The sequence below is a fragment of the Peromyscus eremicus genome, chromosome 9 (assembly GCF_949786415.1).
Source record: "Peromyscus eremicus chromosome 9, PerEre_H2_v1, whole genome shotgun sequence".
Classification (NCBI taxonomy): Eukaryota; Metazoa; Chordata; class Mammalia; order Rodentia; family Cricetidae; genus Peromyscus; species Peromyscus eremicus.
In genome coordinates, this window is record NC_081425.1 from 101,936,129 (window position 1) to 101,955,582 (window position 19,454).

General features: G+C 44.4%; 1 protein-coding gene and 1 long non-coding RNA gene across 3 annotated transcripts in view; one reads left to right on the forward strand and one right to left on the reverse strand.

The window, feature by feature from the left end:
- Positions 1-5,075: 5,075 nt before the first annotated feature.
- LOC131919739 (ubiquitin-conjugating enzyme E2 E2) overlaps positions 5,076-19,454 on the forward strand; it is a 304,556-nt gene continuing 290,177 nt past the window's right edge. The window contains exons 1-2 of one of the 2 annotated variants that reach the window (XM_059274172.1): positions 5,076-5,201; positions 10,673-10,856. In XM_059274172.1, the coding sequence (XP_059130155.1) occupies positions 10,681-10,856 (176 nt within the window). In that variant the 5' untranslated portion in view covers positions 5,076-5,201; positions 10,673-10,680. Of the gene's footprint in view, positions 5,202-5,666; positions 5,756-10,672; positions 10,857-19,454 lie in introns of those variants that run through there. The other variant, XM_059274171.1, reaches the window with a different exon arrangement.
- Positions 8,569-19,454, reverse strand: part of LOC131919741 (uncharacterized) — a 38,166-nt gene continuing 27,280 nt past the window's right edge. The window contains exon 3 of the long non-coding RNA XR_009381407.1: positions 8,569-8,828. This is a non-coding gene — a long non-coding RNA (uncharacterized LOC131919741). The remainder of the gene's footprint in view (positions 8,829-19,454) is intronic.

Consider the following 19,454-nt stretch of genomic DNA (forward strand, 5'->3'; position numbering starts at 1 on the left):
GCACTCTAGGTTGAAATTCAGTAGACTGCATCTGAGGCCCTTCTGCCTTCTGCTCCTTACCCACCTGCCTCTCCACACTAGTAGAGAAGGTCAGAGGGTTCGTGAAGTCCTGGAAAGCACTCTTCAATGTATCTTCTGGATTTGTGGGAAATACTAAAAAACTTCTGTAGTCTTTGAAATGGGTGTTGATACAAGTGACTTTGAAAATGATGATCCCCCCCCCACACACACACACACACTCTTAGATCTCCATAATTTGGGGAAACGGATGCAAAAAAAAAAAAAAGATAAATTCAGTCTCTTTACAATCTTGTGGGTGACGTCTCTTTATACTAAACAATAGACAAGGAAATAGATAAGCTGTGACCTCTGCACTGAGGAGTCACTATAAAATGAGCTCAGGGGATTCCCAGCAGTTGATGCGCTGGGAAACCATTTACAAGACAAAATGGTAAGCACATGTGTAGTCTGTACATTTCTTGTGTCTGTGACCAAATAGCTGATGAGAATCAACTGAAGTGTGTGTGTGTGTTGGGTGTGTGTGTGTGTGTGTGTGTGTGTGTGTGTGTTATTTTGGCCTAGGATTTGAGGGAACTAAGTTGAAATGGCTGTTCAGGACAGCTAAGTGTGAAGTCACAGAGTCCACATCAAAAGGCAGAGAGCGGACAGGAAGTGGGCCTGGCTATAAAACTCCAAGCCTTGCTCCTGATCTCACTTTCTCTACTGAGGCTCCATCTAATGGTTTCGCAACCTTTCCAAATGCACCAAGATGTAAATCTTACATCTTTTATAAACTAAGCTTAGCCGTGACCTACTTTTCAGTGTCATCTCAACCTGGGGATAATGATACAGAGGGAGAAGACACAAGGTGTGAATACCAGAGGCAGGGATTGTTGGGATCTCCATAGAGACTGAATGCTACGGGCACACAGGGGCTAGGGGCTGGAGAAGCAGCCACACTTGGGCACTCATACCTTTGAAACGTTAAAAAATTTCATTTATTTAGTATTGTGTGCGTATGATGATGGGGAGGCTTGCAAGCCACAGCCTGCATGTGGAAGTCACGTGACCACTTTGTGGAGTTGGTCCTCTCCTTCCATCTTTATGTAGGTTTGGGGGATGGAACTCATGTCACCAGGCTTCTGTTGCAAGTGTCAATACCTGTTGAGCCCTGTCCCTAGGGCTGTCACTCACATCTTAATTAATGGGACATTTTTACAGTATACAGCACATATAATGCTGTACAGCAGCCTGGGCTGAAGTTCCAGACCACATGAAATCAGAAGAATCAGCTCTTGGCACTCTCCCATCCCTGTCAGAAATTCATTTATTTATGCAGTAATCATTTGCTAGGTACCTGGTGTAGACCTGTGTACCAGTGAAGGACTAGGTGAAGGCGTCCTTCAAGTTCAGTTTTCTTTGCCTCCCGCCCCCAACTCTGCTTTCTTTCTGTATTTACTCTGTAGCTCAGACTGGTCTGGAACTCACTATGTAGCCCAGGCTTGCCTCTCACTCATGGGAATCCTCCTGCCTCAGGCTCCCAGATGCATTACATTACAGAAGGTTAGTGTTGTCCCTTCTTTAACATCTACAATATTCTTGATCACATGTGCCTACAGGCTTTAATCAAAAGATCATTCTCTGTCTTCTTTCTTTCTCTCAGTGTTCCTATTTGTTCTCCATGTTAGGGATAGACCCGTCAGCCTTGGACAGGCTGAGCAGGTGCTATTCTACCGAGTTACAATTCCCAGTCTGTGACTTTCTGAGACAGGGGTTTGCCAGCTAGGCAAATTCATGACCCTTGTGTCTCAACCTCCCAAGTGCTGGGATAACAGGTGTGTGCCACCATGCCCAACTCCAGTGTTCTAATCCTTGGTAAATCCAAGCTAATAGGCTGTTTCTTCCAAGGAGTAGATGGAATATTTCATAGCCTCTTTTCACTAGGTGTCTAACAAGAATGGAGGCTTACCAGTCAAGGAGCAGTGCTCCTCACAGTGGGATGCTTTCTGCTTAAATCTAGTCTGGTTACCTCCAGAAATAATTTCCTACTGCTCATCCAAAATGGGAGGAGACAGTGACTCTACCTTCTGAGCTTTTCTGTGAGAAAGTTAGAGGGACCCTGCAAAACATTCCTACTTGCCAATTCTGCTGGGAAGTGAATCCATTATTAAAACTCAGAGACAAGAAATGTAGGAAGGAGGAGTGAGTTCATGATGATAGAATGATATAATGGAAGTGGAAATAAAAGGACAGTGGAGAGGAAGACATAAAGCAGAGGAGAAAAGGAAGTTCTGGGGGAGGGGCAGGAGTGAAGGGCATTCTAGGGATAAGCAATAGTGAGTGTAACAGTCCGGAAGGCTTGTTGTGGGCAGCAGGCTGAGGAGGAGGAGGAGGAGGAGGAGGAGGAGGAGGAGGAGGAGGAGGAGGAGGAGGAAGAGGAGGAGGAGGAGGACATGTAGCTATTAGGAGAACTTTGCTCTTGCTGCAGGATGCAAAGCCACTGGCATTTTTGAGAAGAAGAGAGACACGATCTAACCTATATTTTAGAGTTGTATTTTCTTCTTTTCAGAGTGGCCTCAGTTTGGTGTCTTTCTGCCTTTGTGTTCTGAGTACTGAGACCACGAGCCTGTCCTGCCACTCTGGCTCCCCTGTTTTAAAAACTCAAGCTCTCTCTGCCCCACCTCCCACCTCCCCGCGCGCGCGCGTGCGTGTATTGTGTGTGTGTGTGTGTGTGTGTGTGTGTGTGTGTGTGTGTGTGTTTGGCAAGAATATGGGGAAGGAAAAAATCAGGAGACTTCCACTGAGATTTCACAGTCACTCAGACTGGGGAATTAGCAGAAAGTAGGGAAATGGGAAGGCATAGACAATTCAGCAGACATTTCTTGGGGGTTTGTTTTGAGAATTTCATAAAGGAGTTCAACGTATTTTCATCATATCCTACTTCCCACCCCTCTCTAAGTCCCTCCTGTGTCTCTGCCCATGTCCATCTCAAATCTCAAATTTATGTCCTCTCATCTCCTGTAATTGTCTGTCTCTCTCTCACACACACACTCTTGATTTCAGGTAGTATTGCACATACATACATACATATACATACGTGTGTGTGTACATACATGGGTGTAAAGCTGACCACTTGGATGGGTATGAGCAATCTTTCTTGTCCCTGAAGAAAATCAACCCTCTCTCAGAAGGCCTTGGCTTCCTGTAGCTCTTAACTAAAGGTGGGGCCTTATGAGTCCTTCCCCCACCCATATCGTCATTTTGATGGGTGTGGTTTCATGCAGGCAGCCACACTGTTGAGAATCTACGGGGACAATATCTCAGTTATGTCCAGAAGACTTTTTTTTTTTTTTTTTTTTTTGCTGAAGTCCTCCATGTCCTCTGGCTCTTAAAAATCTTTCTTCTGCGTCTTCATCTTCCTTAATGATCTGAGTCTTGGAGTGTAGGGGTTGTGTTGTAGATACATTTTGCAATGGGCACCCATAGTCACAAAGTGCATAAATCTGTGCTTTGATTGGTCATAGCTCTTTGGAATAATGCTCAATAGATGTTTTAGATAACCGAATCGGCAGAATTCACTAATGAGTTGAATGTAGAGTGTGAAATTGACAAGGATCTGGCAAGTCCTGTGAGGACCAGGTTCTCTTCATAGTTACGTTCCTACTACCTACACTCAATAAACTAGAGCCTGGCACACAACAGTTAGTATTCCTTGAATGAATGAGAAGAGTGAGTAAGACTTGTATTCCTGTTTTGAACTTTGTAAAATACCAGTTAAAACATCTGCAGATAGACAAAATACTGCTGAAGCACCGTTTCAACAATATGGCAGTTAAGTTCTTCAATTGTTTCCACAGGATGGAAGCTGACATCACCACATCCCCATGTCAGTGAACGAACTGCAAAAAAGACTTGGAAATGGCTGGAGCAGAAGGGTACTTCCTTATAAAACATTCATTGTAAGCCAACAGCACACACATAGAATACCAGAGGTGGGTGTATAGTTCAGGGGCAGAACTTACATGCCTGCTTAGCTTATTGAAGCCCTGAGTCAAATCCCAGATCAAAACAAATCAATTTTTTAAAAAAAAGTTTCAAAACACAGGTAAGGCTTTGCTATTTCTGTATTCTTGAAACACAATCAGGAAAATAAAAATATGCAAAGATTTCATGAGGGGAGACGAATTGTGTACACATCTAAGACTGTCTATGAAATGCTCTATTTGGTCACATTCTAAATATGATGCATTTCTACTAATACACTGTACCACATCTAATCCACCGTGTGGCAGATGTAAGTGGCCACACAGACAGGAAATCCAGGGTTCGCTCATTTCTAACCCTCCCATACATCCTTGAGCTCACATTCCTGAGGACACAGCTGTCATTTTTTCCTGTGGTGAGTTCCAGGCTAGACACCACTAGCTGCTTTGGGCAGTTTTCAGGGAGGTGATTAATTAAAAGTCAATTCTTGAAGAACATATCTAGTGGAAGCATTTTCTGTCCCAGACATAGGTAATGGCTCTTGTCTTGTTCCAGTCTCTGCGGTCTTTCTGGCACTAGTTCCTTTAGGCTGTTTGATTGACTCAGGACTTCTCATTCCCCATGGTGGCCTCTGGCCCCGGGTAGGCTGGTCTCCCCACCATTTCCTATGTATTGCCTATCCTGAGCCTGCCCGTCTTACAGGTGAGTGTGGAGGCTGTCTTCAGCCCTCTCTGCTGGGCAGGACTACTGCACGTTCTCAACAGCTCCCAAGTCTCCCAACAGAAGTTAAGAGTAGTCCTAGAACTCAGTTGTTCTGAGAGGCTGGAGGGTGTGTGTGTGTGTGTGTGTGTGTGTGTGTGTGTGTGTGTGTACACTCTGGTGGTGGGGTGAGTTCATGGAAGCTGAGTTTACAAAGCATGCGCAGTTTTTTGTTTCTTAAGTGGCTATTTTGGGCTACAATGACAGGGGAACCTGATGTTCCTCAGGCCACCCACAGCAAGGCTACTGTCCCACACCGGTCTCTGGGGCTCAGAGGCAGCCTCCCACTCGCTCTAATAGTGCTGCACCCTTCTCCCCGCCTCGCCCCTCCCCAGCCTCCCAGGGTGGCAGCCTGAGTTCCAGGACAGGACCAGGCACAGCAGGAGCCTTCCTGCAGCAGCTATGGGGTGAAGCGAGGCTTCCCCCGGCCAGCGTGAAGTTTTCCCACCGCGGTGCAGGTGGGCCCTGCGCGTGCACGAGTTGGTGGGTGCACGGTGGTGGTGGTGGGCTTCCCTGCCCCTCACCCCACTCCGCGGCACAGTACCCTCCTGGGGAGCGCCCCCACCCCTTAGCCCGCGTGTCCCTTTAACGCGCGCGCTCGTCAAGGTCCTCGCGTCCCTCCCCTCCCTCCGCCGTCCAGCCTCGATTTCCCACCTCCCCTTCCCTTCTCCTTAGCCCGCGGTTGCCCCCGCCGGCTTGGCCCGGGACTCAGCTGTCACTTTACTTTTGCGCGCGCACGTCACCGGACCCCGCGCGGGCACGCGCCGGCGGGGGCGGGGCGAAAGCGCGGCGCGGGCGCGCGGGCGCGTCACCGCGAGGCCGACGTGGGGCTCGCGCTGTCGCGGGCTCTCGGGGCGGGCAGGGCGAGCGCGCGCTTGGGAGGGGGCGCGCGCGGACGGCCGGGTGGCGGCGGCGGCGGCGGCGGCGGCGGCGGCGGCGGCTCGCGGAGGCGGCGGCTTCACTCCGGGACTCGGCGTCGGAGCCGCGGCTGGAGCGCGGGCGGCGCCGCGAGGTGAGTGGGCGCGGGCGGGCGGGCGTGGCCGCGGCCCGAGCCGCGGCGTGGGGCGCGCGGGGACCCCACGCGGCGAGGGGCAGCCCCGGCCAGATCCCCGCCCCCGCCGCGGCCTCGGCTCGGGCTCGCGCCCGCGGCCCCGCAGGCCTCTCTGGCCCTGCGCGTGCCCGCCGGGGCCCGCGCGCCCCTCCCCCCCCTCCCGCAGAGTGTGGCTCTCCTCCGCCCTCGAGGACCCCTCCCCTCCCCGCCCGCGCCCGCCGCAGCCGGGAACTAAGTCTCCGCAAAGTCCAGGATGGATGTCGCGGTGCAAAGTGCCCGGCTGTCCCGAGCTCTTCCCTAATTGCATAATTGCTGCACGAGGTGTCCGTGGGGGCGAGGGCCCGCCCGGGAGCACCGGCTGGGTGTGTGCGTGATGCCCCGGGGTGGGGGGCGTCGCACTGGTCTTTTGTAATGCCTGGTGCTTGGCACAGTTTGGCTCCGAAGCCGGTTTCTCTCTGGCTTCTCTGCAGCCCCCACTGGTCTGATTGGAAACTGGATTTCCCCCTGTCCCCCCCACCCCCACCCCTCCTCTTCGCTCCTAATGTTTTGATCCATTTACCCTTTTCCAGTTTTAATGAACATAAAGCCTGTTTCCTTGTGGCTCTTTTCCCACGACTAACCAGAAATGCCCAATCCATCTTCCCTAAAGGAAATTAAGGCCGCATTAGAGACATCATCACCCTGGGCTCCGTGGCTCTTGGACCCGTTTACTGGTTTACAGGACTCCTATACTCCCACCCCTGTGTTGTGTAATTTTGAGGGTCTTCGCAAGTATTTCCATTTTAAAGTACAAAAGGATGTGTTAGGACTCACCTCTGATTACCTTACTGTTCAGAAAGATTTTTAAAAGCTCGTCTTAGTTTTAAATCCTTGGATTTTTGAAAAGCACGCTCTGGAAATGTGATAATCGAATCTGAATCTTGGGAATCCAAATATTTGTCTTTACTCTGGCAGTTGGGATGCTCCTGGGCGCTTTGCCGGTTCGTATGTGGGCGATGATGAAGATGGAGTGTTTTCATATGTCATACCTTGAGCTGTTTCCCCCAGGGAGCAGCTCACTTCCCCCCAATCAGGTGCTCTACTGTCGTCTTCCGCATAAACACCCTTTCAGTCGTTTGAAAAGCTGGATAGCGCTACATGTTCGGCATATAATATACAATATTTTACATTTTGGAAAAGTTTAGAAATCCCAAGTAGAAAAACTACAGGATGCCGATGACAAGTTCACATTTTCCTGTCTTAGTGGCTCAAATGAGTACTTGCTGTTTCAAGCTTTTTAAAAATCATGGCATTTGATGATTTGAGTAGTAATGTGGACCTGACTGTTGGTTTTGTCAGTGGGATTTACAGCCAGACTCTTTTGTTTTTATGGAACAGGTGAATTTGACTCACTCTGCTGGTAATTTTCAGAGTATAATCACAACATAGAGTACCTAGTGAAGAAGGCTTAGAAAATTAGTGTGTTTAAATTCTTTAATGTGTTTTTGGAAAATCCACCATATTATTTTATGTTTAGTTGGGAACCAAGGTTTACTTTGAATCTGAAATAAAAATACCACTTTAGGTATCTTAAGAACTTTGAAGCTGTCATTGGAGGATATATTTGTGTTTAGAGCCCTGGAATTTAGCTTCCTTTAGGTTAGTTAGGTAATTGTATAGAATTAACTCTTCAGGAATTAATTTTAAAGTGCCTGTAAAGATAATATTTTAAAGTTCTAATTCAGGAACTTATTTATACTTTAGAGAGACAAGACATCAATTTTATACATATAGTTAATTGGAATGATCTATAGAGTATTATCTTTCATAAAAATTAATTGTGCTTGAGTGTGCAATCACTTTGTTCCATATTTTTTCTGTAATCAAGGATTCAGAAAACACTCAGCAGACATTCCTTTAATTCTTGATATTTGAAAAGAAGATGCCAAAACCTTTATTTCTAAATGATTTACTAATGATTATCAGTGGCCTTAGGTCGATTTGTCCTTTGTAGGTACACTTTGGATGAAATGAGGTATCTTAGATCACAAAATATCAATAATTTTTTAACTGTAAAACTATAGAAATTATGCTTCTATTGCGACATTTAAATACACTCTGTGGCAGTGTTTTGGATTGAACCCAGGCCTTCACATAGATGCTAGATAAGTGCTCTACCACTGAGCTACACCCCCCAAGACTTTGAGTAGTATTTTTAGTAGTTTTATCTTCTGGTATTCTGTAGTAGTTTATGAAATTTCAGTTTCAGATGATGGCATTTTACATCATTGAGTAGTCTAGTCAGTAATCATGTGGTTGACACATTACTAGGTGTATGTAAATGTACATAAAGGACACTGGATCAGTGTGTGGCTTTATGACTAACTCAGGACAGCTGTGACTTGATGTGGCCGCCATAGCTGGGACTTCAGTGTAAGGGAACTATTTTTCCGTGGTTTCTGTTTGCCATGTGATGGATTGCCTCAGGTTTAGGATACGTAAAACAATTTTTCACTGATTTCACATCTCTTAAAAGTTTGTCAGCAGCATCTTGCCCTGAGAGCATCTAACCCTAAGAGTACTTCCCCATCCACCTGCTCTATCTAGCATGCTATAGTGTATACACTTACAAGGTTTTTAACTTTTGGTATATTTTAACTCAAAGAAGCAAGCTGAAAAAGAATACAAATATTAAATCCAATAATAAGAACGTTAAAGTCATATAAAAAATGGAGGAAAAACCAAGAAATATATTCAGACTTTTAGAGCTAGACATGAAACACACTGACATAAAATTTCAGTATTCTATTAAGTGACTTTATTGCTCATAAAAGGTGTCGTAGTCACGGAGAGTGATGCTTTCCATTTACAGAAGAGGCAAGAGAGCAGTCCCAGTTCCCTGTGAGTGTCTAAGAGCTGTTTGGACAGGCACTGCTTATTTGTCGTGGACGGAGGAACTGTTAGGGCTGAGGGTGGGAACGCAATGTGTGGTGTCTTTGGATGCTTTACCTCTGTGCTTCCTGATTCTTCCAGTCCTTTGCTGTGCGTATATGTCCTATAAAAAGAAGTTTGTCTTATAAAACTTTCAGTCTGCTAAAGGCCAGTGTTAACAAGACACCAAGGTTTTGTGCGAACTCGAGGTTGAACTGATGATGTATGTTGATCAGAGTTATTGGGTCATGCCTTTGGACTAGGTAATGAAAGTAATAAATTGTGTTTTAAGTGAGGCTTCTGTTTTTGTGTGCACTGAAGCATACTCTTGACCCTATCAGGAACAGTTTTATTTCAAAGTCTTAATTTAAGAGTAACCAAAAAGGGTCTTTTTCAAGAGGAATTTAGATAAATCTTCTCTCTCTCTCCCTCCTTCTATGTATATGTCTCTGTCTCTCTCTGTCTCTCTCTCTGTCTTTGTCTCTCTCTGTCTCTCTCTGTCTCTCTGTCTCTGTCTGTCTCTGTCTGTGTGTGTGTGTGTGTGTGTGTGTGTGTGTGTGTGTGTGTGTTGATGGTGATGGTGATGGCATTAGTCACAGGCAGTCTCGTTTTTCAAAGGCATGTCTGAGCTTTAGCTATGATACCCAAAGTGATGACAGGTGACTTGAGGCTCTGTAGAGTCTGGCATGAGTTTTGTGAGTTCAGTTCTGGGTCTGTCAGCTTGTTGGGTCAGACAGGATGTGATAGTAAGGGTCAAACTGGGGCTGATTATGATGGAATGAGATTGGAGAAGGGATATCCTTTTCGCTCAGTGCATTTTTTGTGTCTGCTATCTAGGTTATAACGGCTACCTAGGTATCAAGGTATTGAGGAAATTGAGTTGGTAATCAGAGCTGCTCCAGGAGCATGAACTCAGAGCAAAGTGAATTTCCAACCTCAAGGACGATTTCCTCCAGACTGGGAAAAAAACGAATCCATCAGTGTCTCAGTGCAGTCTCTATCTCTTGTGAAACAGGGCTGCTTAGCGGAGCTGGGTCAGTGCCCACACCCGCCTAAGCCTCGGTTCTTGTTTGCAATCACGTGGCCTCTGTTCTGTTATCACAAAGGTTACTTAAAACAATTTCCCAGCTTAAAGGATTTTAACCTTGGCTCAGCTCTGAAGATGTATCGATTGAATGTGAGCATGGCAGTGCCCCCGTTTCTCAGCCCTGGGCCTTTTTGTAATGACTTGCCAGGACACTTTGCAGGTCTGTGTACCTGTCCAGACTTCTCATAGCTGAGCACAGAGCGCTTAGCCCAATGCCTGTAAAAATTAGGCTCTCACTCCTTTTTTCTGGGGGTTGTAGGTAGCTCAGTGGTAGAGTGCTTGCCTCACGTGATGAGACCCTGGTTCTGTCCTCAGCACCTCAGAAACAAAGCGGACAACGCTGAGGCTTTCTACTCTGACCACCACTTAATTTAAGAACATTATTATCGCTCAAAGGAAACTTTCTGCCCATTAAAAGTCACTTCCCTTTACTCTGTCTCTATGTCCCTGTGGATTTACCTCTCTGGACATTTTTTACAAATGAGCTTGTGCAGTCTGTGGTCCTTGTGGCTGCCTTCTCCCACTTAGTGTAAAGCTTGAAAGTCTTCCTGCTGAAGCACACACGTACCAGACTTCATTCTTTTTTATGGCTCAGGTACATTGCCATGTGATGCACCACGCTTTACCCATCAGTTGGAGAATGAATTGTTTCCACCTTTTGTGAATAAAATTGTTACCCATATTTGTGTCTGAATTTTACATGAATTTGTAGAAGAAAAGTTTCGGTGACCCCCAGAGTTACTTGTTTTGTAAATAGGCAACTCCCCTTTTTATACCGAGTTTTACTTTTGTTTCTTAGGCTCCTTTTCTCTGCATTCTGGGTGTACCTTGTTGTCGTCCCTCCCACAGCAGGGTAAATGACATTTCCTCCTCTAATCCAGGACCTAAAATGTCCACTGAGGCACAGAGAGTTGACGACAGTCCAAGCACTAGTGGAGGAAGTTCTGATGGAGACCAGCGGGAGAGCGTGCAGCAAGAGCCTGAGCGAGAGCAAGTCCAGCCCAAGAAGAAGGAGGGGAAGATATCCAGCAAGACGGCCGCCAAGCTGTCAACCAGTGCCAAGAGGTACCCAGCCCCGCCAGCTTTGCAAAGTTCGCTCTCGCGGTAGCGCCTTAAATGCGTGTTTTCACTTGTATTTAGTCACTTTTCTGGAATGAAGGTCATAGAGTTTATAGATTTTCCCCCCTTTAATATGATTTTTAAATGTGTTTTTAATTGTGAAAAACTTTTAAAAGCCAATTTAGAGTCATAGCATATTATAAAATCTGCACTTGTAGTGTATTGATATATTTCTGTCTTGTTAGAAAAACATGAGCAGGACATTATAAAAGTATAATTTGATTTATGGTTATTTGATCATGAATGTGTTTTTCTGTTCACTAACACAGAATAGACATTGAGAATCTTGTGATTAGGGCTGGGGAGGGAGGAGATGGCTCGGGGCGAAGTGCTTGTTGCTGAGTCCAGATTAGTGTCACCCGTATAAAAACTAGGCATGGTGGGGCACATCTGTAACCACAGTGCTGTGAGTGGGGTGTGGGGGAGGAGAGTGGAGGGAGTGTGTGACTGTGTGTGAGTGTGTGTGTGTGTGTGTATGTATGTATGTATGTGTGTGTGTGTGTGTGTGTGTGGGCGTGTGTGTGTTGGACACAGGTAACTCACTGGCCATCAAGCCTTGTTCAGTCAGTGAGCTCCAGGTTTAGTGAAGAGATCCTATCTCAACAACAAAAAACAAACCAGGATGAACAGGGAGTGTGATAGGGAAGATAACTGATGTTGACCTCTGGCACACACACATACACACCCATATTCTCTCTCTCACACTCACACTTGTGCATGCATGTACACACATACACAACTATTGAAGTCATTATGAAGTGATAATTTAGTCTCTTACCCTCCCAGTTGGTAAAATCAGAAATGCTAGTCTTAATGCATCTTGATTTCATTCCGTTATGTGGGGTTGGTCGTGATGCAGGTTTCTCTCTCCCTAGAGAGTGGATAGATCTGGAAAGGAGGTACTTGGATGATTCTTTATCGCTACTTCAGTCTCATACAGTGATTGGCATGTCGGTGGGCTTAGAGGGAATCTGCTTTGATAACATTATATTATATAGCCTAGTGCTTGGAAGATAATTGAAAGGCAGATTACATGTGGTGGGCTCATGCTGGCTCTTGTTTTTTGCTCTTTAATACCTTTTTAAAGCATAAACGTAGCAAATAGGAAATGCAGGTGTTAATTTAACTTTCTTCTCACCACTTGTAACTTCTGGTACGGGGAAGTCTGAATGTAGAATGGTGGCTTTATAAGCCGTTGGACGATATGAATTAGGGAACTAACTCCTTTCCTAAAAACCAAAGACTGTGAGTCCTTCTAACTGAGTCCTATCCACAGGCCTGGGGTGAACCTTTGTAGGCCTCTGGTGAGAGTAATGGAGACTGGTCAGCAAGACATTCACCCTAACTAGATGCAGGGTATGGAGCCTTCGATAGCATGCTGTGATGTTGGGATCTGCAGGTGTTTGGGGCCACGGTCATAGCTGTCCTGGATGCATGCAGCCTGTGCATTCCTGCCTGAATATTCACTTGTTCCTTCAGGATCTCTGACCACTGTCGAGGGAATTATGTAAAGTCAGATAGCTTTAGATATTTACCAGTTGAAACGGGAACACACTAGGTTGGGAAAACGTTTCTGTTTCTTTTTGCTGTCATACTCTATGTCCAGGGGGCCTCAGCGGGGTGACTTTTTTCAGCCTACGGTACAGTGCAGACACTCGCTCCTGCTAAGTGGGACTAGGGTAGGGTGAATAAGAAAGGCCAGGAGTGGAGAAATGTAACATTTAGGTAAAAGCTGGTTTGGGGTGGATGGGTAAGACTGTCCAATCCAGATCTTAAGCAGTTCCATCTAGAAATTTGAATCCAGCTGTGAGAGGCTGACAGTGAAGGTTTTCAGAGCTGCTTCAGGCAGGAGGGAGAGAGCACCGGAAAGTCTGTGGGGAGTGGTCCTGCTCACTTGTCCTCCGCTCCCCTATGACAGGCATAGGAGAGAGAGGACCAGACAGGTCTCTGGGGAGTGGTCCTGCTCACTTGTCCTCCGCTCCCCTATGACAGACAGAGGAGAGAGAGGACCAGACAGGTCTGTGGGGAGTGGTCCTCCTCACTTGTCCTCCACTCCCCTATGACGGGCAGAGGAGAGGGAGGACCAGACAGGTCTCTGAGGAGTAGTCCTCTGCTCTCCTGTGACTATTAATCACTAGAGATTTCTCATTTCTTTAGTTGGGAGCATCCCTACAAAAAAATCCTCAAGACAAAAATCTATCTTTGAAAGAAGGTTTAATGTTTAATGGGGACCTTTTAATTCCTTTTACTATAGTATTTTAGAAAGCACACACTAATGATTCCATGAATAAATTATGGAAGAACTCCCACCCCTTTTTTTTTTTTGGCTTTTTGAGAGAGGGTTTCTCTGTGTAAAAACTGCCCTGGCTGTCCTGGAACTCACTTTGTAGACCAGGCTGGCCTCAAACTCACAGAGCTCTGACTGCCTCTGCCTCCCAAGTGCTGGGACAAAAGGCATGTGTAAAAGACCCTTTTTAAATAGGGGATAAAAAACTGTAGAGATGGTTTGCTGTGCCTTGTCCTGGTTGATACCCAATAGGAAATAATACTAATACTGCTCCAGTGAGCGGTGACTTTTAGCTGCTTCCTAGAGAAAACAGTCCCTTCATTGGCAAAATCATTGACTCTGTGATTTGTCTGTATAAGGTGGCAGTATGCGGAGCCATTGACTGTTGAGTTTATGTGTAAAAATGCTGCTTGGTTGCTAAATTGTTTATATAGAAAAGTAAGGGTTGTTTTTAAGGTTCTAAAAATGTGGGGAAATAGAGAACTGTGGAAGAGAAAGGGGCCTGCCTTCACACCGTGTAGCACGGACCCTGTGCCTAGGCTAGACAGCTGACTTACTTCTTGCTGTCTTAAAGCTTTGAGCTTATTTCAGGAATGAGGCTTTCCTTTGGTACTGGGGTTTCACTTAGGACCTAAAATAAAATTTTAGTTTGTATTTTAAAAAATGAGTCAATATTTAGATGAAGAGTTTTCCTAAGCACTATCATTCTATGAGATAAGCAGTAGCAGTTAAAGCTTGTAGTCAAGAGACAAGATCTGCTTGGGGCCCAGGTTCTAATACTTCATAGTGTCTCTAGTCATACTTTTCTCTTGCTTCAGAGTGGAGATGTGCTTGAGCTAGTCAGACTGGCTAGAAACTTAGTATAAAGCCCAGGCTGGCTTTGAACCTGAGATCCTCCCGCTCCAGGGTCCCAGGGGCTGGGATTACAGGTATGCTGCCATGCCCAGCTCACCCAGTTTTCTCTTTTGCAAAATTAAGATAATGGTGCCCTCCTCAGAGAGTTGTCATGAGTTTGTATTTTGCTTGCAGTAAGCTCTTGAAAAGGGGTGCTGTCAGTTAGACTGCACGCCAGTTACTGTCGGCGGGGATATTTTTCGGTTCCGTTTGGTGCAAGCATTGACACAGGGAAGCTGCTGTTAATCTTGAGGACTTAGTGTTGTTATTCTAGGGCTACTCGGATGCTGTAATTACCCCATTTTGTAGTAACTCAGGTAAAGTGCTTTTCACTTAGAGGCTCAATGACTTAGTGAATTGTAATGCTCGAATTTTAAGATTAATAATTACTGTAATAAATCTACTATAATTGTAGAATTAATGTGTTGTAGAAATGTTTCCTTAAAATATCTTGTTCTTGAGGTATCACAAAACAGTGCTCTACACATTCAAGTATTGGAACAACAGCACAAACTTGCCTTTCTTTAGAGTCAAGAGGGAAGGTTGTATCTGTGACACATTCCCCTTTGAGAACAGTTATCTGAAAGACAGGTGTGTTCCTACCACAGTTGCTTCTCTCAAAGTGTCTACGCTGCTTTGTGATATTCGCAAATATGTAGTTGGACAGTTATTGATGTCTAAAATGGCAAATACATACAATTTTTATTAAATTACTAGTCAGTTTCATAAAGCATCTATTTTGAGCTCCTCATTGAATTGACTCTGCCTCTTTCACACTGATATTTTAATAAATATGAGTTTCAAATTACATTTATTTCCAATTAGTTTTCCTCAGAGTTGACATTGTAATGTTACTGGACTTTCAGTGTTGTGCCATTCTAGAAGGAGTATTTGGTTTTCAACTTGAGTGTTTGTTAGGCTGAAAGGTGGATTTCAGTACGTTCCAGTGTGGTCTTTTGGTCTGTGATGGTCTCATCAAAGTTTGCTTGTAATGACTGTGTTTTCTTGACGTGTCCGTTTTAAAGCCTTCCCAGGTTGTGTAGCTGGCAGGCATTTTGCAGTTGATGCACACACTTACTTGATGATGTGTCCTGAGTCAGTGGCTCTTAAAACGACAAGCCTGGTACTCACCAGCATTCAGAATTAAATTCTAGGCTTATGTGCAATGGGAGTTGCTTTTTGTTTTTGTTTTTTTTAAATGTGCAATGGTAGTTTTTTTTTTTTCCCTAGAGACTGTTTCATCATTGAAAGTATGAAAATAAAATTAGTGTGATGCTTTCTTGAGAATAAGCTGTCTGGGAAGGAGATGCTTAGTTGGTTAGGAGTGCTGGTGTCTTAAGGCATGCAGTCTATGGGGGATATAGAAGTCTAGATGTGGGGGCAGGAAAGATGGCTCAGCGGTTAAAACAGCCTACTGCTCTTCTGAGGGCCCCAGTTCCATTCCCAGCACCCATGCCAGGCCCCTCCCAGCCACCTGTATCTGTAGCATCAGGAGCTTTAACATCTTCGTTTGGCCTCCTTGGGAGTCTGCACACACATGGCTTACACAGAAGTAAAAATAAAATCTTAAAAAAAAAAAAAATCAGGCCCAGCACTGGGAGGCAGAAGCAGGTGGATGGATCTCTGTGAGTTCAAGGTCAGCTAGGGCTGCATAGAGAGACCTTTTTTAAAAAAAAAAAGGAAGAGGAAGAAGAAGAAAAAGTGAAAGAGAGGGGGAAAGTCCAGGCACAGTGAAAAGTCTTAGCTGCTAAGGCTCCACTTCCCTGGCTTTAAGCCCAAGTGTTCTTGCTGTGCTGAGCCCTGGGTGAGTGAGTGAACTTTCTCCAACCCAAGATTTGTGTGTGTGTGTTGTACATGCGTACTGTCGTACTGTTTCATTTTTCTGAAGTGTATTCATAGAGCCCCCATCCTATCTAATTTTGGTTCCTCAGTTGAGTCTGAATGAATTATGATTGCTAAGCACCCCTTCACATAACTTTTTTTTTTTAAGCACCCAATAGCTTCACGGATTGATAGCATTCTCTGCTCATACACTCCTGCAACACGGCATCATGTTAAGTCAGGTATATTGGCCAACAGGTAAACTTGGCTTCTGGCTCTCTAGGGAAGTGTGTGCACTTGCTAACTTGCCTATCACAGAATCTTGGGTTATATCATATCAGATGATGGGAATTGGATACAGTCAGTTGCCTTGTTGACTTACGGCTAAGACAATTGTCTGTTAAAAAGTCACCTTTTAGTTTGCCTTAGGAGATAATTGTCTCAGTTTTTCTTCTTGCTTTTGTGGAGTGACCAGCCTTAGATTCCTGTCCTGTAAATGAGGACAGATAGAGCAGTAACAGAGAATTTTGTGTGATTTGTTTAATCACTCTTGTGGCCTAGGATCATCACGTGAAAGGGTGAAGTACAGAGACTTTGTCATTGTTCCTCACCCCAGGGACAGTACGTGAAGCAGCTATCCTCCTTACTCCTTATTAAGACAGATACTTAATAGATACCACAGTCAGAAGTTTTGGAGATAGAATTGGATTGCTGTCATTTAATACAGCAGGACACCTTGTAATTGTTCAGATAGCGATTCTTTGTATAATTCTTTCTGTCAAGAGAAACAGCCATTCTTAGGTGATGGTAGCTCAAAATACATTGTAATATATTGGCTTATTGCTTAGAGTTGTCGGATTTATCAGGAAATTACTTTTTATATTGAATAATATATGGAACCATGGATGCTGGGAGAGAAGTTTGGGTTCTTTGGGGGAATTCTCTGACAGGAAATTATGATTTTTGTCAAATTCTTTTCTTTCTTTCTTTCTTTCTTTCTTTCTTTCTTTCTTTCTTTCTTTCTTTCTGTTTGTCTTTCTGTCAGTCTTTCTCTTTTTTTCGTATTTCAAATTGGATATTTGAAAATCCTAATAAAATTCTTTTAGGTTAAAATAGTTTTCAGCTGGATGTGACTGGTACAAGCCTGTAACCTTAGCACTTCTGAGTGTAAGTTCAAGGTCAACTGGGCTGCAGAGCTATACTCTGTCTCAAAAACAAGCTGCTTTCGTTGTTTAAGGGTGCTCTTTGAATGCTTCTTGTTTCCTTTTTCTAATTTTAAAAACAGTTTATAGAAGTCACTCGGGCTGGAAAGATGGCTCAGAGGTCAAGAGCATGAACTGCTCTTGAAGAGAATCTGAGTTTGGTTCCCAGCACCCACATGAAGCACCTTACCACTGTCTGTCACTCCGAGGGGTTGGATGCCACCATCCGATGCCAGAATGGGGCATCAGATCCCCTGAAACTGGAGCAACAAACGTTTGTGAGTCACATGTTGGGTGCTAGGAACCAAGGTCCTCTGCAAGAGAAGTGAGTGCTCGTAAGCGCAGAGCGGGCTCCCCGGCCCTCTGTGGTGGGATTGATTAGCTATAATTAATTTGACCTCATCAAGGGTCAGCATTTGTGATGTTTACGTGCTGTAGTGCAGCTGCAACCTGTCTTCTGTGCAGTCTCTTAGTAAGAGGTCAACCAGTTGTACAGGTGTGAATGGTCAACGAGTTAGATTTCCTGCAAGCCCAGTGTGATTCCTGAGCTGTGCATTAAGTCACATCAGAGCATTTAGACAAATAGATCCCTTCACATAACATCTCATTTGATTAAAAATGTATTGCATTGAAACTTCTTTCATACTTGATTTATTTCTTACATGAGTTTCTTTTCCGTTTGGGATTTTAATTTTTTTTTTCTGTCCCTAAATCTTTTATTCATTAATTTTAAGTTTTATTTTTTTGGTGGTACTGGGATTCAAACCCAAGGCCTTAGATATTCTGGGTAAGTGCTATACCACAGAACTACACCTCCGTCCCTTTTATTATGTTTTCATACACTCTAAAGCTTCCTTTTGCCGATTCCAGCCTGTGCGGTTTACTCCCTTCAGACCCTTTCGTTTGTAGTGTACTCTCTGGCGTTTTTGTGCTCCGTTTTCCCGAATGGGGGATGTGAGTCGATGTGTGCTCAGCTTGCCGAGGTTAGCCTGGACTCACTCATTTCATTTTGAAAGTCTGTTTTATGGTTCTTTTCAGGCCTTTGATACTTGTTGACTTTTCACTTTTGAGTCCTACTTATTCATATGCAAATGGTAATTACAGAGTGCTAAAGATAAAGGGATCATCGAGTTTGTGTTTGTTAGCCTCTTCCCTTTATAGAAAGGAAACTGAGGCACACAGAACAGGTGAGAGCTGTGTCTTAGTGTGTTGTCCAGAGCCAGTGGCCTAAAGGAGAATTAAAATGAAAGTTTTTTGACTTTATCAGTCTTGATCTCCCAAGTGTGGATTAGAGCCGTGAACATTATATTTGTGTTGCTGTTTCTTTAGGAAGTTAGTAGCAGTCCTGTGGGAGGAATCGTGTTTACTTTAGTAGTTCCATTTGTTGGCTTAAAATATATATAGGAAGAGGGTTGGCAAGATGGCTCAGCAGATAAAACATTTGCCACCAAGCCTGACAAGCTGAGTTTGATCCCTGGAACCCACAGGAAGGAAGGAGAAAACTAATCTCCCAGCTTGTCCTCTGACCGTGTGTGTGTGTGTGTGTGTGTGTGTGTGTGTGTGTGTGTGTGTGTGTGTGTGTGTGTTTGTGTATTTGTGTGTCAGAATATAATAAAGGTTCACAAAAAATGTAAACAAAGATATAGAATGAATTAGTTTAAGCGTGAATGTTTGTTATTTAAATCTTTTTTAAGGTACTTTCGTTAGGTGTCACTCATACACTATCTTAATTATCCAGCTCTGCTAATAATCTCACTTATAAACGAAGCTGCTTTATTTCTTTTAACAAAACTTAGGTATGAACCATAGTTGAGAGTGCAGGGCTGCTCAGAAAGCAGGGGGCCACTGCTAGCTTCTCTGCATGCACATAGGATGTTAGGTGTGGTTACCAATCAAAGCAGGACACTATGCATGAGTGGATTGGAGGGGTAGCTCATTAGTGCTCTGTTTAACATCTATGAGTCCCTAGGTTCCATTCCCGGCAGCCCTCCCCCAACCCCCCAACAACATGAGGATATAGGCAAGTTTAAAAATATTTTCTTTCTTCATGTCAGGCTTATGCAAGGACATTAAAATACTGCATGCAGTATTCAGGTATTTCTAGCTTGAAAGCTGCAGTCTGCTGTGACTGTTACCAGTGTCTGCATCTCAGGGGGGAATGAGATACTTATTTTTTATCAGTTGATTGGATCAGCCAAGATGCTTGATCAACTTAGAATGTTCAGCTTGTTGTCCTAAATGGGGATGTTCTAAGACAAACCAGAAGTTAGAATTTGTATTAGAATTATTATGACCTCTAAATCACATGGCAGTTGTTTGTAATTAAACTCAAAATTTTGA